We start from the raw sequence: 14,245 nt of genomic DNA on the forward strand, positions 1-14,245 counted from the left end.
TGGTGGCATCCCACATAAAGTGGAGGAAGATGGGCACGGATGTTAGCTCAGGGCCAGTCTTCCTCAGCAAAAAAAGGAGGATTGGCATGGATGTTAGCTCAGGGCTGATCTTCCTCAGACACGCAAAAAAGTTCCATTCATAGCATGGTCCAATTTCATGTTAACCTTTCAGTGAGTCTTCATGGTAGCTGTATCATTGTAACTGATCTTAATTTTAGAAACTCCTGGGTTCTACAATGTATCCCTTCCAAAAAAGGCAGAATGATAAAATTGGTGAAACAGCAATTGTAAGGTTGAAATCACTTGGCAGTCTGTGCATCTTATATACCTACTTGAAACTTCAATTGTGATAAACTCTTTTGACTCAGTCTCATTTGTCAGCCTTATATAGTGAGTGTAATTTACTTAGCTAATTTCACTAGTATATTACATTTTTTCAGGACACAGAGAAAGAGGAATCATAAATATGTCATTGCTGCCTGCTTTTGTATCGCATTTCATAGCCTCACAGGCTTAAACAGAGAAAATATATTTAAAAATACAAATTAATTGTACATATTTCCTAGAAGTATTTCAAAATGCTTTCATCAATTAGAGATACCAAATCTACTGAATGATAGAATTTGAGTAACTATATGTTGGTACTATCAAACATAATATTAACAATAGTAATAACACTAATAATAATAATAATGGCAGTTACCATTTATTTAGTGCTTACTATCAGGTATGTTGGGAGCCTTGAATGGATTACCACTTTTAATCCATCCAACAACTTTTCAAAGAAGGCACTTCCATTATGTAATGGAGGAAACAGGTTTAAAGAGGCTAACTATCTTGCTCACATTATTCATGTTGTTATTTTAGTGGAACTGGGATCCAAACCTGAGTAGTCCTACTCTACACTTGTGCCATCTTTCTAAGGTGTTATTAATTCAAATTCAGTAAAGAAAGAAATAGAATCCCATCTGTATGCATAAATAATCCTTACCTCCTGGCTATAAGTTTTACTACCACAGGAACAAAGAGGCATAAATCTTAGTTCGACATAAAAGGATACAGTTGTGTGACTTGTTTCCAAAAGTAGATTTTGGAATTACTCCTCCCACCTCTCAATGGCTAGGGTAAAATTCTCCACGAGTACTTTCTGTAAAGTCTTTACAGGTTTTACTTTGGCGTAAATACTCATGAAAAGTTGTGTCCTAAAATGTGGAGTCCTCATCTTGCCCTGCCACACCCAAAACTTAACTAGGTGCTATGTTGTTAAATTATCATATACCTCAAAATAACAAAACTGAAAATTTCAAAGGCACTTTTCTTACACAGAACCTCAGTGCCATACAAATATACGTAATGTGTCCTCAGCATTCCAAAAAATGTTATTGGCATTATTAGAAAGTATTACTGAAGGGAGAAGTAGACAGAATCAGAAAAAAGAATACAAAAACTTAGGGAAGTCAATGAGAAAATTCAGGGTTTAAAAATTTTTTTCTTTTTTTAACTTGAAAATTTTCCTTTCACCTGATCAGTAACAACTGTGACCATCTAGCTTGCTCTATCCAACTTCAAATATACTTTCACTGGAAGATCATTGTAATTCAAATCCATTCAGTGCTGCTTCACTTTTGTAACTTGTTAGTTAAGATTAAGTAGTGTACCCTGCACCTATTTTAATGATATAGCACATTGATAACATTTTCGCTCATTTAAAGCCATGTTTACTGACAAGAGCCTTAGCACCAAAAAAATTCTAAAAGGCAATCTTCACACATTCAAATAGCCTGAACAAGTTAATTGATACAGCTTAAACCCTGGCTTGTTCTGAATTTTCCAAATTAAGGTCACGGAATTTTAAAATCGCATACTTAAAAAAGTTGGTAGAAATACATTTCAATGGTGAAGAAAATACACTCAAGGTCACTCTAAGCCAATTCAATCTTCACCCTAACATTCAAGATGCAATCAGGCTGATTTTTAAGTGGATTTTGCCTAGAGTTTTCTTAAGGGAATGGTGGAAACTTTATTACACAAGATGGTAAAGTTGTTAGTGACAAGAAAATCAGGGGGTCAACAGAGGTAAAATAGAAGGGAGGTGTCTAAACAGCAGTGAGAATCAGTAAGTTGGGTGTTGGAATCTAAATTCACTTAGTTCTAAAGACCCTCAAAATAAGAAAAGTACAAAGGAGAAATTTAAAAGAAAAAAAAAGAAATGGGCAAAGAGGTGAGACACAGCCATTCTGATGGGGGGGGCGTCTAACTACACAATGAGGTCATCCTATCTCCCGGAAGTGACACGTAATCACCTGCTTTGCACTAGCTCCGCCCCTTCCCTCAGAGGTCCCGCCCCTCCGCCAGCAGCCAGGAGGGTGTTAGGGGGCGTTTCTCCAGGAGGAAAGCTGGGAGCTGCGACGCTGAGGAAGGGGACCCCAAAACGTCTGGCACTGCCCCCTCCAGGGATCACTTTGGACCGCCTCACTCGGCCCAGCGGGATTCAGAAACGCCGAGGGGTCAACCTGATGGGTTTCGGGGTCAACGGAAGAGGGGAAGGGGAGCCCTGGCGGGGAGAACCCCCCGGTCCCCCGCCCAGCAGCTGAGGCACAGGAGGGCGGCCATCTTGGCCGGGAGGGTAGGGCTGGGGAGCTGCGGGCGCCGTGCGATTGGGGGGCTCGCCCGGAAGTGACGCCAACTACCCGGAAGCGGAGGGGGTTCCCTGGCCCACTCCCCCCTCGTTCGTTTGCTCCCCCGCTTCCTCCCCGCCCCCCTTCCTCTCCATTCGTTTCCCCCCCTCCCCGTTCCCTGCCTTCTTCCCCCCCCCCAACCGTCCCTCCCCCCCCAACCTCCGGAGCTGGGAAGAGAGTCAAGATGGCGGCGAAATCCGATGGCGGTGGCGTGGGGGTGGGCTTTGCCCAGCTGCACAACCTGGACGAGGCGGTGGGCAGTGGCGGCGAGGAGGACGGGGAGCCCGGGGGAGGCGGCTGCGGCGGCGGCGGCGGCGACGAGCCCGGCGAGAGCAGCTCGCTGCACATCTGCCACTGCTGCAACACCTCCTCGTGCTACTGGGGCTGCCGCTCCGCCTGCCTGCGCTCCCTCCTGGGCAAGAAGCCGCGCCGCAGCGCCGCCGCCGCCGCCGACGGGGGGGACCAGCCGCTGCAGCCGCCCGCGGCCGCCGGCGCCGACCTCCAACCGACGCCCTCGGCCGCGCCGCCGCAGCCGGAGCGGCCGTGGCTCGACTGCCTGTGGATCGTGTTGGCGCTGCTGGTCTTCTTCGGGGACGTGGGCACCGACCTGTGGCTGGCCCTCGACTACTACCGCAAGGGGGACTACGGCTACTTCGGGCTGACCCTCTTCTTCGTGCTGGTGCCGTCGCTGCTGGTGCAGAGCCTGAGCTTCCGCTGGTTCGTGCAGGACTACACGGGCGGCGGGCTGGGCGCCGTGGAGGGGCTCAGCAGCCGGGGTCCCCCCATGATGGGGGCCGTCTACGTCCGCGGCGGCCCGGGCGCGCAGCGCCTGTGCCGCCTCTCCGTGTGGATCTGGCAGACGGTCATCCACCTGCTGCAGATGGGGCAGGTGTGGAGGTAAGAGCATTGCGGGGGTGGGGGCGGGGGCCTGGCCAGCCGGCCCTGCGGAGGGCCCCGCGGGTGAGGCTGGAGCCCTCCCGAGCGCGCTCCGCCCTCGAGGTGCCTCGCAGGTGGGCCCCTCGGCCCGGCCGGGCTTGGGGTCTCGAAGGAGGGGTTTGCCGCGCACTTTCCCGGGCGTCTCAAGACCATCGTTTGATCTGAATCTCAGGCCACGCCTTTTGGCCCAGGGAGGCCCAAGTCCCGCTGTTGGTCTGTCTTCTTCCCTGGGTCGCACCTAGCGGAGACCCTGCCTCTTCCTTTCCTTCCTCTCCATCCCTGTAGCCCTCTGTATCCCGTTGTCCCTTGCCCCTGTATCCCAAGGTAACCAGCCGCTAGCGCTTTTTCTCTGCGCCCCGGCTCGCCTCCTGGGGGGAACCTTCCTCCCTCTAGCCGGTTTGCACTCGGTTTTGTCCCCCGGTGAGACAGCTTCCCCTCTTCCCCCGTCTTCTCTCCGCAGTGGCCTGTGTGGTGCCCTGTGCAAAAATTCTCGCTGCCTCTCCTGTTAGCGCTCCTTTATTCCACGCCCCCTCCCCCCCTTCCTGCAATCCCGTCCCCTGCAAATGACTCCAAACGCTGTCTTCCTGGAAGGAAAAATGACTTTTTGGCCAGATTAGACGTGCCCGTTTCTTAGTGCCAGGTAAAATTGTGTAGTAGTGATGGCTGTAAGCTCTCACCTTCAGAAAATCAATTAGCCACCTGGGCACCTGTTCTGGTGGAACATTGTTTTTGGTGTCCAGGCCAGTGCGTAGGTGGTTTATGTTTACACGAGTCCGGAGCTTGGCCCTGCGGCCCTTTCCCCTTTTGTAAGTTTCCCTTGTGCCGGGTGAATTCCTCAAAAACCACTTGCAGACGTTCTTTTTGCCACCAGCCTTAACTGGCTAAACTAAAGACATGAGCCCATTAAAACCTTGGTAAATCTGTGCCCTCCAGCTTAAATCAGCTTGAGTGTATTTTGAAAACAGTGAGTTGTAGGCAAGAGCATTTGCAAGGGAAAAAAATCTTCCTGAAGATAAATTACACAGAGCTCTTGAGGTACACTGCTTCTGTGAGAAGACATTTTGCCCAGACTGCTCTGACTTTTTTGGCTGGTAGGAGATTCTAGGTGCTCAGTGTTTCAGTTAACTGAGGTGAACTCAGGGTAACTGAAATAAAGTTGATTGCCTTTGAATTGTTTGTCCACATCTCCTTTCAGAATTTTAAATAAAAACGTTTCAGAAAGTATGGGATTGAATTAAGTCATGTAAGTGAATGCAAGAACTTTGTCCTGCAGAATTTACATGCAAATTCAGGATGAGGGACATGGGAGTGGTTCTTGCTGTTCTGGTCTTTCCAACGTTGTTTACTGGTATTCCTAGATTGAGCCAGGCAACCTTTTTTCTAGCTGTATTTATCTGCAGATAATTTGTTTCCTGATGATAAGTTTATAAGAAGGGGGGAATAAAATAGAAAAGAATGATGATTGATTAACTTTTAGCCATTATGAGCATAGCTTGTGGTCAAGTAGAATTTTGAAATATGTTTTGAAATTGAAATCTAAGTCTAAAAACAGCCCTCAGCACCCAAATTTGTACTGAATCAAAGGTAGAATGTTTGATATTGGGGATACCCTTTTTGGTTTCTTGCAAGTTGGTAAGACGCAAAGGAATGAAGGGGAAAAAAAAAGTATAGGGAAGACAGAGAGTTTGAAATACTGGTAAAATTTAACAGCATGTCTCTAATATCTAGGTTTCTCCTGAACAAGTCAAAGTCATCTCTCTCTCCATGTCTTAGACTCCTCAGTGTGGGCAATCATAATCTTAGTGTCAGGTTAAAATTGCTGGGAGAATTGTTTCTAACATGATCTATCCTAGATATTTACTGATGGTAAGCCTTTGGGACATGGTGAAATTGGAGTTCAGTTTCACAAATTTTTGTAGGCAGAATAATTTTTCCTCTGCTGACCTAAACCTTAATTGTATTTGGGCGAAGTAGAAGTCCAGATTTTGGGACAAACTAAAAAGTACATTTTAAGTGTAAGTTTAGCTTTTATAGTTGGTTAAAATAGTAGTGCATTATTTTTCCAGATTTTCATTAAACTTTCAAGGTCTGCAGTGGTATATATACATTTTAAAAAGATGCCTGTGATTTTACTATTTCTAAATTAGTTTGGTCTTTTTTTCAAGATTAGAATATATGTCTAAATGGTTCGTAAAGTTAAGTATTAAAAGACGCTAATTCAGCTAAGTTATTTATTACAACGTAGCTATACTTCAAAAGAAATATTTACTGAGGAAGGATTTTATTTTTTTATTTCAATTTTTTTTTGGTAAGCTGGTTTGCTTGAAATATTTCAGGAACAGGATCTGCTCTTCGATACCTACTAGGCATGTGGCTTGCACGGAAGTCATTCATATGTAAAAGCTTTGGAGCAAGGTTTTTATTCCTGTTTTAATCTCTTGGCAAACAATTACTTGTCAGTGTGTATGAACATACATCATCTCAGTTTTTACTGTGCCGATCTTTTGGGGTTACAGTTGTTCCTTTAATCATATTTGCTACTTAAATTTTGCTGTTTCTCGTGGTCACGTGACATAAAGGTTAAGGTCTAGGAATTATATCATTGATATGGGCCACATTTCTAAGAAAAGATATTGGTGAAGTTGTATATTGTCAAAACGGATTCCGTTAAACCATGAATACCTGTCTTTTCGCATGCCATTTTTTCTTTTTAAATGTAAAATTATTTGACTTCCTTGGACAAAGCACAGTGCTTATTTAAGAAAATTTAGTTCCTTTGGTAGTAAGATAGTAAACTTCTATGCGTGCTGCCTTTCCTGTCAAGAGGCAAAATATTTGACATCTTTTCCCCCAAATGACTAAAGAATGTAAGAAAATGTTTGTGGTGGGGCCAGAATTGGAGTATGGAAGAGTAGTTGTCTGTAGGATGATGTGGTTTCGTACGCCTCCTTTGAGGAGCACCAGTGTGTTATTAAAGTCTATTTAATGCCTGCTTTACCCTCACTAATTACTTAACACGTAACTTACCTTGTAGCTTTACCTGCTCCGTCTTTCAGGTGCTTTTCCCAGGAATGGCAGGTATGTGAGGCACTCAGACCAGGAATGTGAGGCACTCCGGGCTTCAGTTTAGTACAACATGTTGTTATTAGAAAGTGAGATCATTTTCTTGGAGGGTTAGACCTGAGGAACATTTTGATTTAGTTTGCATATCGCATTGTTGCATGTAAGTTTTCCTTCAGCGTATCAGCCTTGCTTTGCTTTTGTGTTACTTCTAGAGAGTGCTTAGTGTGTTGGCAGTTCTCTGCAGTCAAGAAGCAACAGTTCTTTAACTAAAACTTCATCTAATGTCATGATCTCACAGCCAAATCATTATTCGTCCTTTTATTTATTTTCATGGGTGTGTGTGCACTCTTCTGTTTCACAGAGTAAAAGAGGAATTTACTTAAAATCTTCATAGTATTGGCCATTTTTAAAGAACATCAGCTGTTCTTTCTCTTGGAAGATGGAGTAGGGCGGAGGGTTGTGTCCAATGGAGAAAAAAGAAAATGGTGTTTCATGTATCATAATGGCACCATCAGTCTAAAGGCTTTGTTTTAGCGTTTTTTTCTGTTTCAAGACTTTGGTGTAATATAGGGACACAGCTTGCTGTATAATCAGCAGCAAATGTTGCTGGGCTAGTGAAGATGCTTTTTTTAAAGTCCTCCCTCTGCATCCCTCCCTCCTTCTTCATATGTAGGGATACTTAGTATATTATGGGGCTTTGTTCTTGTTGAATATTTTAGAATAGTGGGTCTTAACCCTGGCTGAGAACAGGACCTACTACAGCTAAAAAAAAAAAAAAAAAAAGAAATGCCTGAGCATTGCTGGACCTGCTGAGGAAGAATCCCAGGGTGGGACCCAAGCAATCTTATTTTTAGAAGCTCCACAGGTGATCACATGGGCAGCCAGGCTTGAGAACCACTTTTAGAATTGGCTTTCAGGCTTATTCCATTTGGAGATTGTTATTGGATTTGTGTTCTTAATAAATATGATGAAACAGTTGGGAATGGAATGATTTGGTACTATGAAGTTTGGTTCCTGGACAACAACATAACAAAATGATTTTACCGTGGAAATATGAGTGTCTGAAAGTACTCGAAGCTGTCTCAAGTAAATGCATTTACGGTACTCTGTTTTTTTCTTTGAGCCCAATATGGATCTCATTCTAAAAATTCCTAAATTCAAAGCAGTCTTTAGTAAATGTAGCTCACTTCTTTGCCTTTTATGTGATCCAAATAGTACTTTTGTGATTGTGTTGCATGTAAAAGGGATGTTAATTTTAATTTTGAAATGATTCTCTTAAGTTGGCTTGAGGTAAACATAACTGGGATTGCAAGAGGTGTTGGACTAAGTGATCTGTTGTGTCCCTCTAGCGCTAAGATTTTGTGATTTAAGAGTGGAAATGTTATGTTACAAATAAGGAAATTCATTTATGTGGGGCGGGGTACCAGGCACAGTCACACTAACAGATTGTGTGTGTGTGTGTGTGTGTGTGTGTGTGTGTGTAGAGGGCTTTATATATCTGCTTATTACTGGGTGGAAATCTCAATATTGTAAAATATCGCTTTTTTCATTTTATCCATGAATTTAATGGAATTCTGCTTCAAAAGAAACTTAATGGGATTTTTTGAGGAGAACCCAGAAAAATTGATCTGAGAAGACTCAATGTGTTTGAGTAGTCAAAAAGACCTTGAAAAAGAAAACTGTTGAGACTTACCCTGTCAGGAAGTGGCTGTGCTGTAAAGTGTCAATAATTAGAACAATGTGCCTCTGGCAGAGGAATGAAGCAAATAGGTGGTGAAGCAGAATAAACAGTGAAACAAATTGACAGGTTTATGGGAATCTAGTAGTTAGTTAGTCAGGCATTTCTGATCAGTAATGGAAAAAGGATTATTAAACAGATGATATTGAGGCAGTTGACTACCCACTTGGGGGAAAAATTGATCTCTACCTTATATAAACAAAAATTCTGAAAGAATTAAAGATGTAAACATAAAATATTAAACTATAAAAACACTAGAAGAAAATACAGGATAATAATTTTATAATCTTGCAGTGGGCAAGACCCTTTGGTACCCTCAAGGAAAACAGGGACAAATTGAACAATATAAAGTTGTCTCATCTAGTTATTCCCCCCGAATACTCATAGAAATACACGCTTAGCTTTGAGGGTAGAAGAGCTGCTTCCTAAAGGCGAGTGACTGTGAAGAGAGCATCTCTGAAGGTAATTTCTCATTTTTGAGTGAGTAGAAACAGTAAAAACTTGACATTTATGGTGAATTTTCAAGGGAAGGTGATGAAAAAATGGCATATTTTGAGTAAAATTGCAACTGTGATAAAGGATAGTTATTTCCAGAATGATCCAGAAACAAAACATCAAAATCTGTATTACAGAAGTCTACCATTCTGGAAATCTAGTAAGCATGTGTCGGAAATCACAAGCAGTTAATTTCTGTCTTTTAACATCATTTGCTTTGATTTTGCAAACTTTATCCATAAGGTCAATTAGTTAGGCTTATGTAACGGATAAATTCTGGATTATTGGAAAGATTCTGTGGGATGCAGAAAGAAACAAACTGTCTTAAATGTTACCTTTTCGCCTTGGGCTGGTTTGCTTTACAGCATGGTCTCCGCAGACAAGTTTATAGCTACAACTTTAGTTTACTCCTCATCGTGTTCTGTTTACCTATTTTCTTCTGGTCAGAAATTCTGGATTTCTTATTTGGCTCTGAAAGAGTTAAAAAATTTTCTTTAAAAATCATGAAAATATAGCCTCATTTAAAAAGTTCAGTGACCCTTGACTGTTGCCTAAAGATAATCCACTGTTTACCACTATTAGAGATATAGTATGAAGGCAATGTTGGGGTTAAGAAAGCGGGTTTCTCATTCTGCAAGTTACAAAAAATCTCTGGTCTCAATTTCCTCATATTTATCAAATAAGGAATTAAATTGGTTGATCTTTAAGGTCTCTTGAATTTTAAAAAGTCTATTATGCTATAGGTATTAGCACTCTAAAGTTTTAAAGAAGAATTTCAGACTCTAGTGTGAACAATTAAAAAATCTAAAAATGTATAGGTTTCCCAGGAACTGCTTTGAAGTCTGTCTTTTGTTATTTTGACTTATTATTAAACAAATTCTCATTATTTTTAGTCACTTTGCTACCTGTAGAGGCATTTTATATATCTCTTTAGTTAATGTTAAAATTTGTAACAGATTCGACTTCCTGAGAAACTAGTTATGCTGGTTTATTAGCTAATTGTGTGAATTTGCTATTTCAGCTAAAATTACAGCATTTTGAAGTGCTCATTCATCTGTTTTAAATTTTTTACTGTTAGAGTAAGCTAAAGCAATGCATGTATCTAAGTTATGTATTTTGGAAGTTTTTCTGAATTGTTTACCAAGATTAATTTCTTGGTTGGGAAAGAACCTCAGAATCACCTACTGCAATTTATTGTTTGATATGTATTCTCTAACTTTGAAAAGTTGGTGTTTGTAAATTTTTTTTGTGTGTTTGAGGAAGATCAGCTCTGAGCTAACATCTGTGCCGATCCTCCTCTTTTTGCTGAGGAAGACTGGCCCTGAGCTAACATCTATTGCCAATCCTCCTCCCTTTTTTTTTTCCCCCTTTTACTCCCCAAAGCCCCAGTAGATAGTTGTATGTCATAGCTGCACATCCTTCTAGCTGCTGTATGTGGGACGCGGCCTCAGCATGGCCGGAGAAGAGGTGCGTCGGTGCGCGCCCGGGATCCGAACCCGTGCCGCCAGTAGGGGAGTGTGCGCTCTTAACTGCTAAGCCACAGGGCCAGCCCCTAAAATTTGTTTTTTTAATGACAGCTTCCATGTCAGTTTTGAGCTGTTTTAGGAAATAATTCTAAGTGATTTTTTTTTCCCTTAGATTAAGGTATAGGTACTTTTTTGGTTTAAGTTGAATTTTTGGGAAAGATGGGCTTTGCTTGCAGAATTCAGTGAATATTGTTACAACGACATTAAATACATTTGTACATAAAATTTAACCTTAGATTGTTCTTATGTCTAATGTGGGTAGATCTTGGTATATTGCTGTATTTTAATATAGCTTAAACCACAACATCCTAAGGTATTTTGCATAGTGCTAACAAAAAGTTTCTTCTTGTTCATCGCTTTTATCCTGAAATAGCAAACAAGTGGTTTTTAAAGTAACTTTTGTTTTGAATGCAATGTTTTTTAGTTGTGAGGAAGCTATTTCTGTTTTCTGTTGGTTATCAATGTATAGAGCATGGACTTTATGTTCCTCACTCAGTTCTAGGAAGAAATTTGAATATTCAGTTCCCAGAAAGGTAAAAGGCAGTTGTCCTCACAGCACTCTTAGAGGGGAGGCAGCATTGATCATTATTGTTCACCCTGATCAGATGCTTTCGGAGATTCATAGGTACTTGAAAGAGAAACTTGCTCTCTCACCATTAAGCTCCCTTGTTATTGCATCTTGTATGTATGGGACCCGTGAAGAAGAGGAGGAAGACACCAAATCCAAGGCTTGGGAAGCCTGCCATTAAAATAGAGCTGGGAGGGAATTAAGAAGCCAGGCCCTTGCAGAGAGCAGACGCACACCACTTGCTCTCTGCAGCTGTTTCCTAGAGTGGTCAGAGAACCTTGTGTATTAGGACAGGCCTGGGCTTGTTAAAATGCAGATTTGTGGGCCACTAAAGGCTTAAGGAATCAGAGCCTCAGGGACTTGTGCCAAGGAATGTGTATTTTTGCTCAGTCTTTATTATGAAAACTTTGAAGCTTACAGAGAAGTAGAAAGAGCAGTGTATTGAGCACCTGTCACCATCTACCTTGATTCATTAATTAGCATAGATTGCTTTATCTGGGTGTGTGTTTACCATATATCCTGAGGTTGTACCTCTCCATACTTCACCTCAAATACTAAATAATTGGAATACTTCTACATAGCTACAATACCCTTATTCCATCTAAGACAGTTAACAATTCCATAATTATTTCATAATTGTATGAAATCATCTAGTAGTTGCTTCATATTCAAATTTGCCCATTTGTCCCCAACCATGTCTTTTATAGGTTTCCCCTCCTTCAAATGGATTTAATCAAAATTCTTGCATTGTTTTTATGTTTCTTTAACTCTAAAACAATTCTCTTACATTTTTTTTTCTCATGGCACTAACTTTTGCAGAGTCTAGGCCAGGTCTCTCGTATGTTCCATATTTTAGGATTGCCTAATTGTTTCCTCCAAGTGTTGTTTGCCCTCTGTATTCTGGGTAAACTTTAAGGTGAATCTAGGGGCTTGATAATATTCAGGCTACATATTTTTATCAAAAGTACTGCTTCCTACTTCATATTTGCATCATATCAACAGGCACATGATACCTGGTTCGTCCCACTATTAGTGATGCTAAGTTTTATCTCTTGGTTAAGATTCTCTCTGCCAGATTTTTCTGTATAAAAGTACATTTTCCCCTTTGCAGTCAGTAAGTAACTTGTGGGGTAATACTTTGGCAAGGTATCAGTGTCCTATTTCCTAACAGTCTTTTACCTAATAGTTTTAGTGGCTGTTGAGAATCCTTGCCTGGATCAACTATGAAATTGTTGGTGGGAGGTGGGATTTGTATTTTAAACAAGCTCCCTAGTAATTCTTCCTTCTCTGAAGTGTGAGAGCTATTGCTCTACTGGAATCAGGGCCTGACAGTAAAACGCAGAGAATTCCCTGCTGAAGGAGTTACTGTGAATCTAGGTGCTGGTGGGTTTTCAATGGGTTGTCAGTAGACAGAGTTTTAAGTGTCACGTTAGTTTTGGAGGAACAAAATTAAATTATGCCTCAAGTAATAGCAGTAAAGTGAGGTGAGGGCTAATGGAAGAATACGTAACATGTTAGAATGTATGACTAAGTTTAAAGGAGAGTGGAGGAGGCATATAGAAATTACTGAGGAGGAAAGGAAACTATAGAAAATTCTGTTTTTACAAGGATTGTCTCATTTAAATTTTCATAATTTTTTCGTGTCCGTTTTAGAGATGAAGAAATGGGTTTAAAGAGGTTAAGTAATCTAATAAGTCACTGATGACTGGTGGAGGAAGGTTTTGAAGCCAAAATGTGGTTTTCTACATCAGACTTCTCTTGTAATGATCAGGACGCTCTCCTCACTAATTAGTTTGCTTTACTTTGGGACTTGGCTGTTCTGGCTTATTGAAAGTGGAGGAATGGTATTCTTGAACCACTGGGACCTCTTGATGTACAAGCTGAGGTTCTTTGAGACCCCTTATTTCTAGTCTAATGTATTTAACTCTGCAGAGAATAGGTAGGCTTGTGACTCTTTTAGTTGATTGTAACTGCTAATGTGAGTCGCATAGCTAAGTAGTACCACCAGGTCTGTATCCTTAGGAAATTATTTTCAGTACTTCACCCCAATCTTTTTCTCAGAGTAGATACACCTTCCAACCCTGTGATTTCCACATTACAGAAAGAAATATGTAGGGTTGGCAGTACCCTCTTGTTCACTCTTTACCCCTGCAGGTCCCACCTAAATGCTGCACCCTTATGTTGGTTTTCTGTTGACCTGTTGGAAACACTGAGAGCAGCAGCTCTTTCTTTAAAGTTGTAAAGTGATTGTTTCCAAATCTTGTCTGGGTGTCAGAATCACCTGGGAAGTCAGATATTTGCATTCCACCATAAGAGATTATGATCCAGTAGGTCTATATATTTTAAAAGCGTTAGTGTTCAGAAAGTTCCCCAAGCAGTGCATAGACGGAGATGAGAACCACAGTTGTATAGCTGATTTCTACTGTTCTCCAGAAGGCATTTATATTAGAATCACTTGGAATTTTTTTTGTAAACTTAAGCATTAGGCATATCAGATGTAGAGGGGTGGAATGTATAAAGGAACCTCTGATGATGATTTTATTGGAACACTAGTATTTAAACTCTGATTGGACCTTACTCTTAGCTGGAATGGGTTGGCTAAAGTGTGTTAATCAAATAGTAGTCATATTTGCCTATATTTGCCTTAGCTGTACTATGGCATATGGGTTGCCATATACTGTACTTAAGATTTAGAATACTGTAAAGACATATAACTTTAAAACTGTATGGCATATAATTGAATATTCCTTTGATTCAGAAGCTTCTTTGAAAGTTTGAAGTACTTCAAGGTCATTATTAATATGAATTATCATCATTGGTGCTCCAGAAGTGCCAGGTTAGAGGCATTTTATTGGGAAAATTGATATTCAATCCAGAGTGAATTCTATGTCTCAAATTTTCAGAAATGTTATATTTGTTGAAATCAGTGCTAAGGACAGGATTACTAAAAAGAAACTGGTGAATGAAAAGGGAGAAGTGACCTAATAGATATTAAATGGTTGTCATTAGAGTCAGGAACGTAGGGAGCGCAGAAGAAAAATGACTTAACTACATTTTGCTTGATAGATTCATGGGGAGGAATAGCTAGGGCGGGGGCTAGGAAAGAGGTCATACAGTGTGTTACTTGACTACTCTGTGCTGGATAAGATATTAGTACAGTGGATCAGCAAGTATGCCTAAAATCTACACACACCAAAATAACATCCCTTTGAGTTCCATCTATGAATGTACTGTGGCAGTG

The 14,245-nt window shown here is 41.1% G+C and overlaps 1 protein-coding gene across 1 annotated transcript in view; it reads left to right on the plus strand.

The window, feature by feature from the left end:
• Window positions 1–2,327: 2,327 nt before the first annotated feature.
• The window catches only part of XKR6 (XK related 6), a 310,208-nt gene continuing 298,290 nt past the window's right edge, over window positions 2,328–14,245 (plus strand). Inside the window, exon 1 of the mRNA XM_058550406.1 lies at window positions 2,328–3,575. Within this exon, the coding sequence (XP_058406389.1) occupies window positions 2,863–3,575 (713 nt within the window). The 5' untranslated portion in view covers window positions 2,328–2,862. The remainder of the gene's footprint in view (window positions 3,576–14,245) is intronic.

This window comes from Diceros bicornis, chromosome 11, assembly GCF_020826845.1.
Source record: "Diceros bicornis minor isolate mBicDic1 chromosome 11, mDicBic1.mat.cur, whole genome shotgun sequence".
In the NCBI taxonomy this organism is placed as follows: domain Eukaryota; kingdom Metazoa; phylum Chordata; class Mammalia; order Perissodactyla; family Rhinocerotidae; genus Diceros; species Diceros bicornis.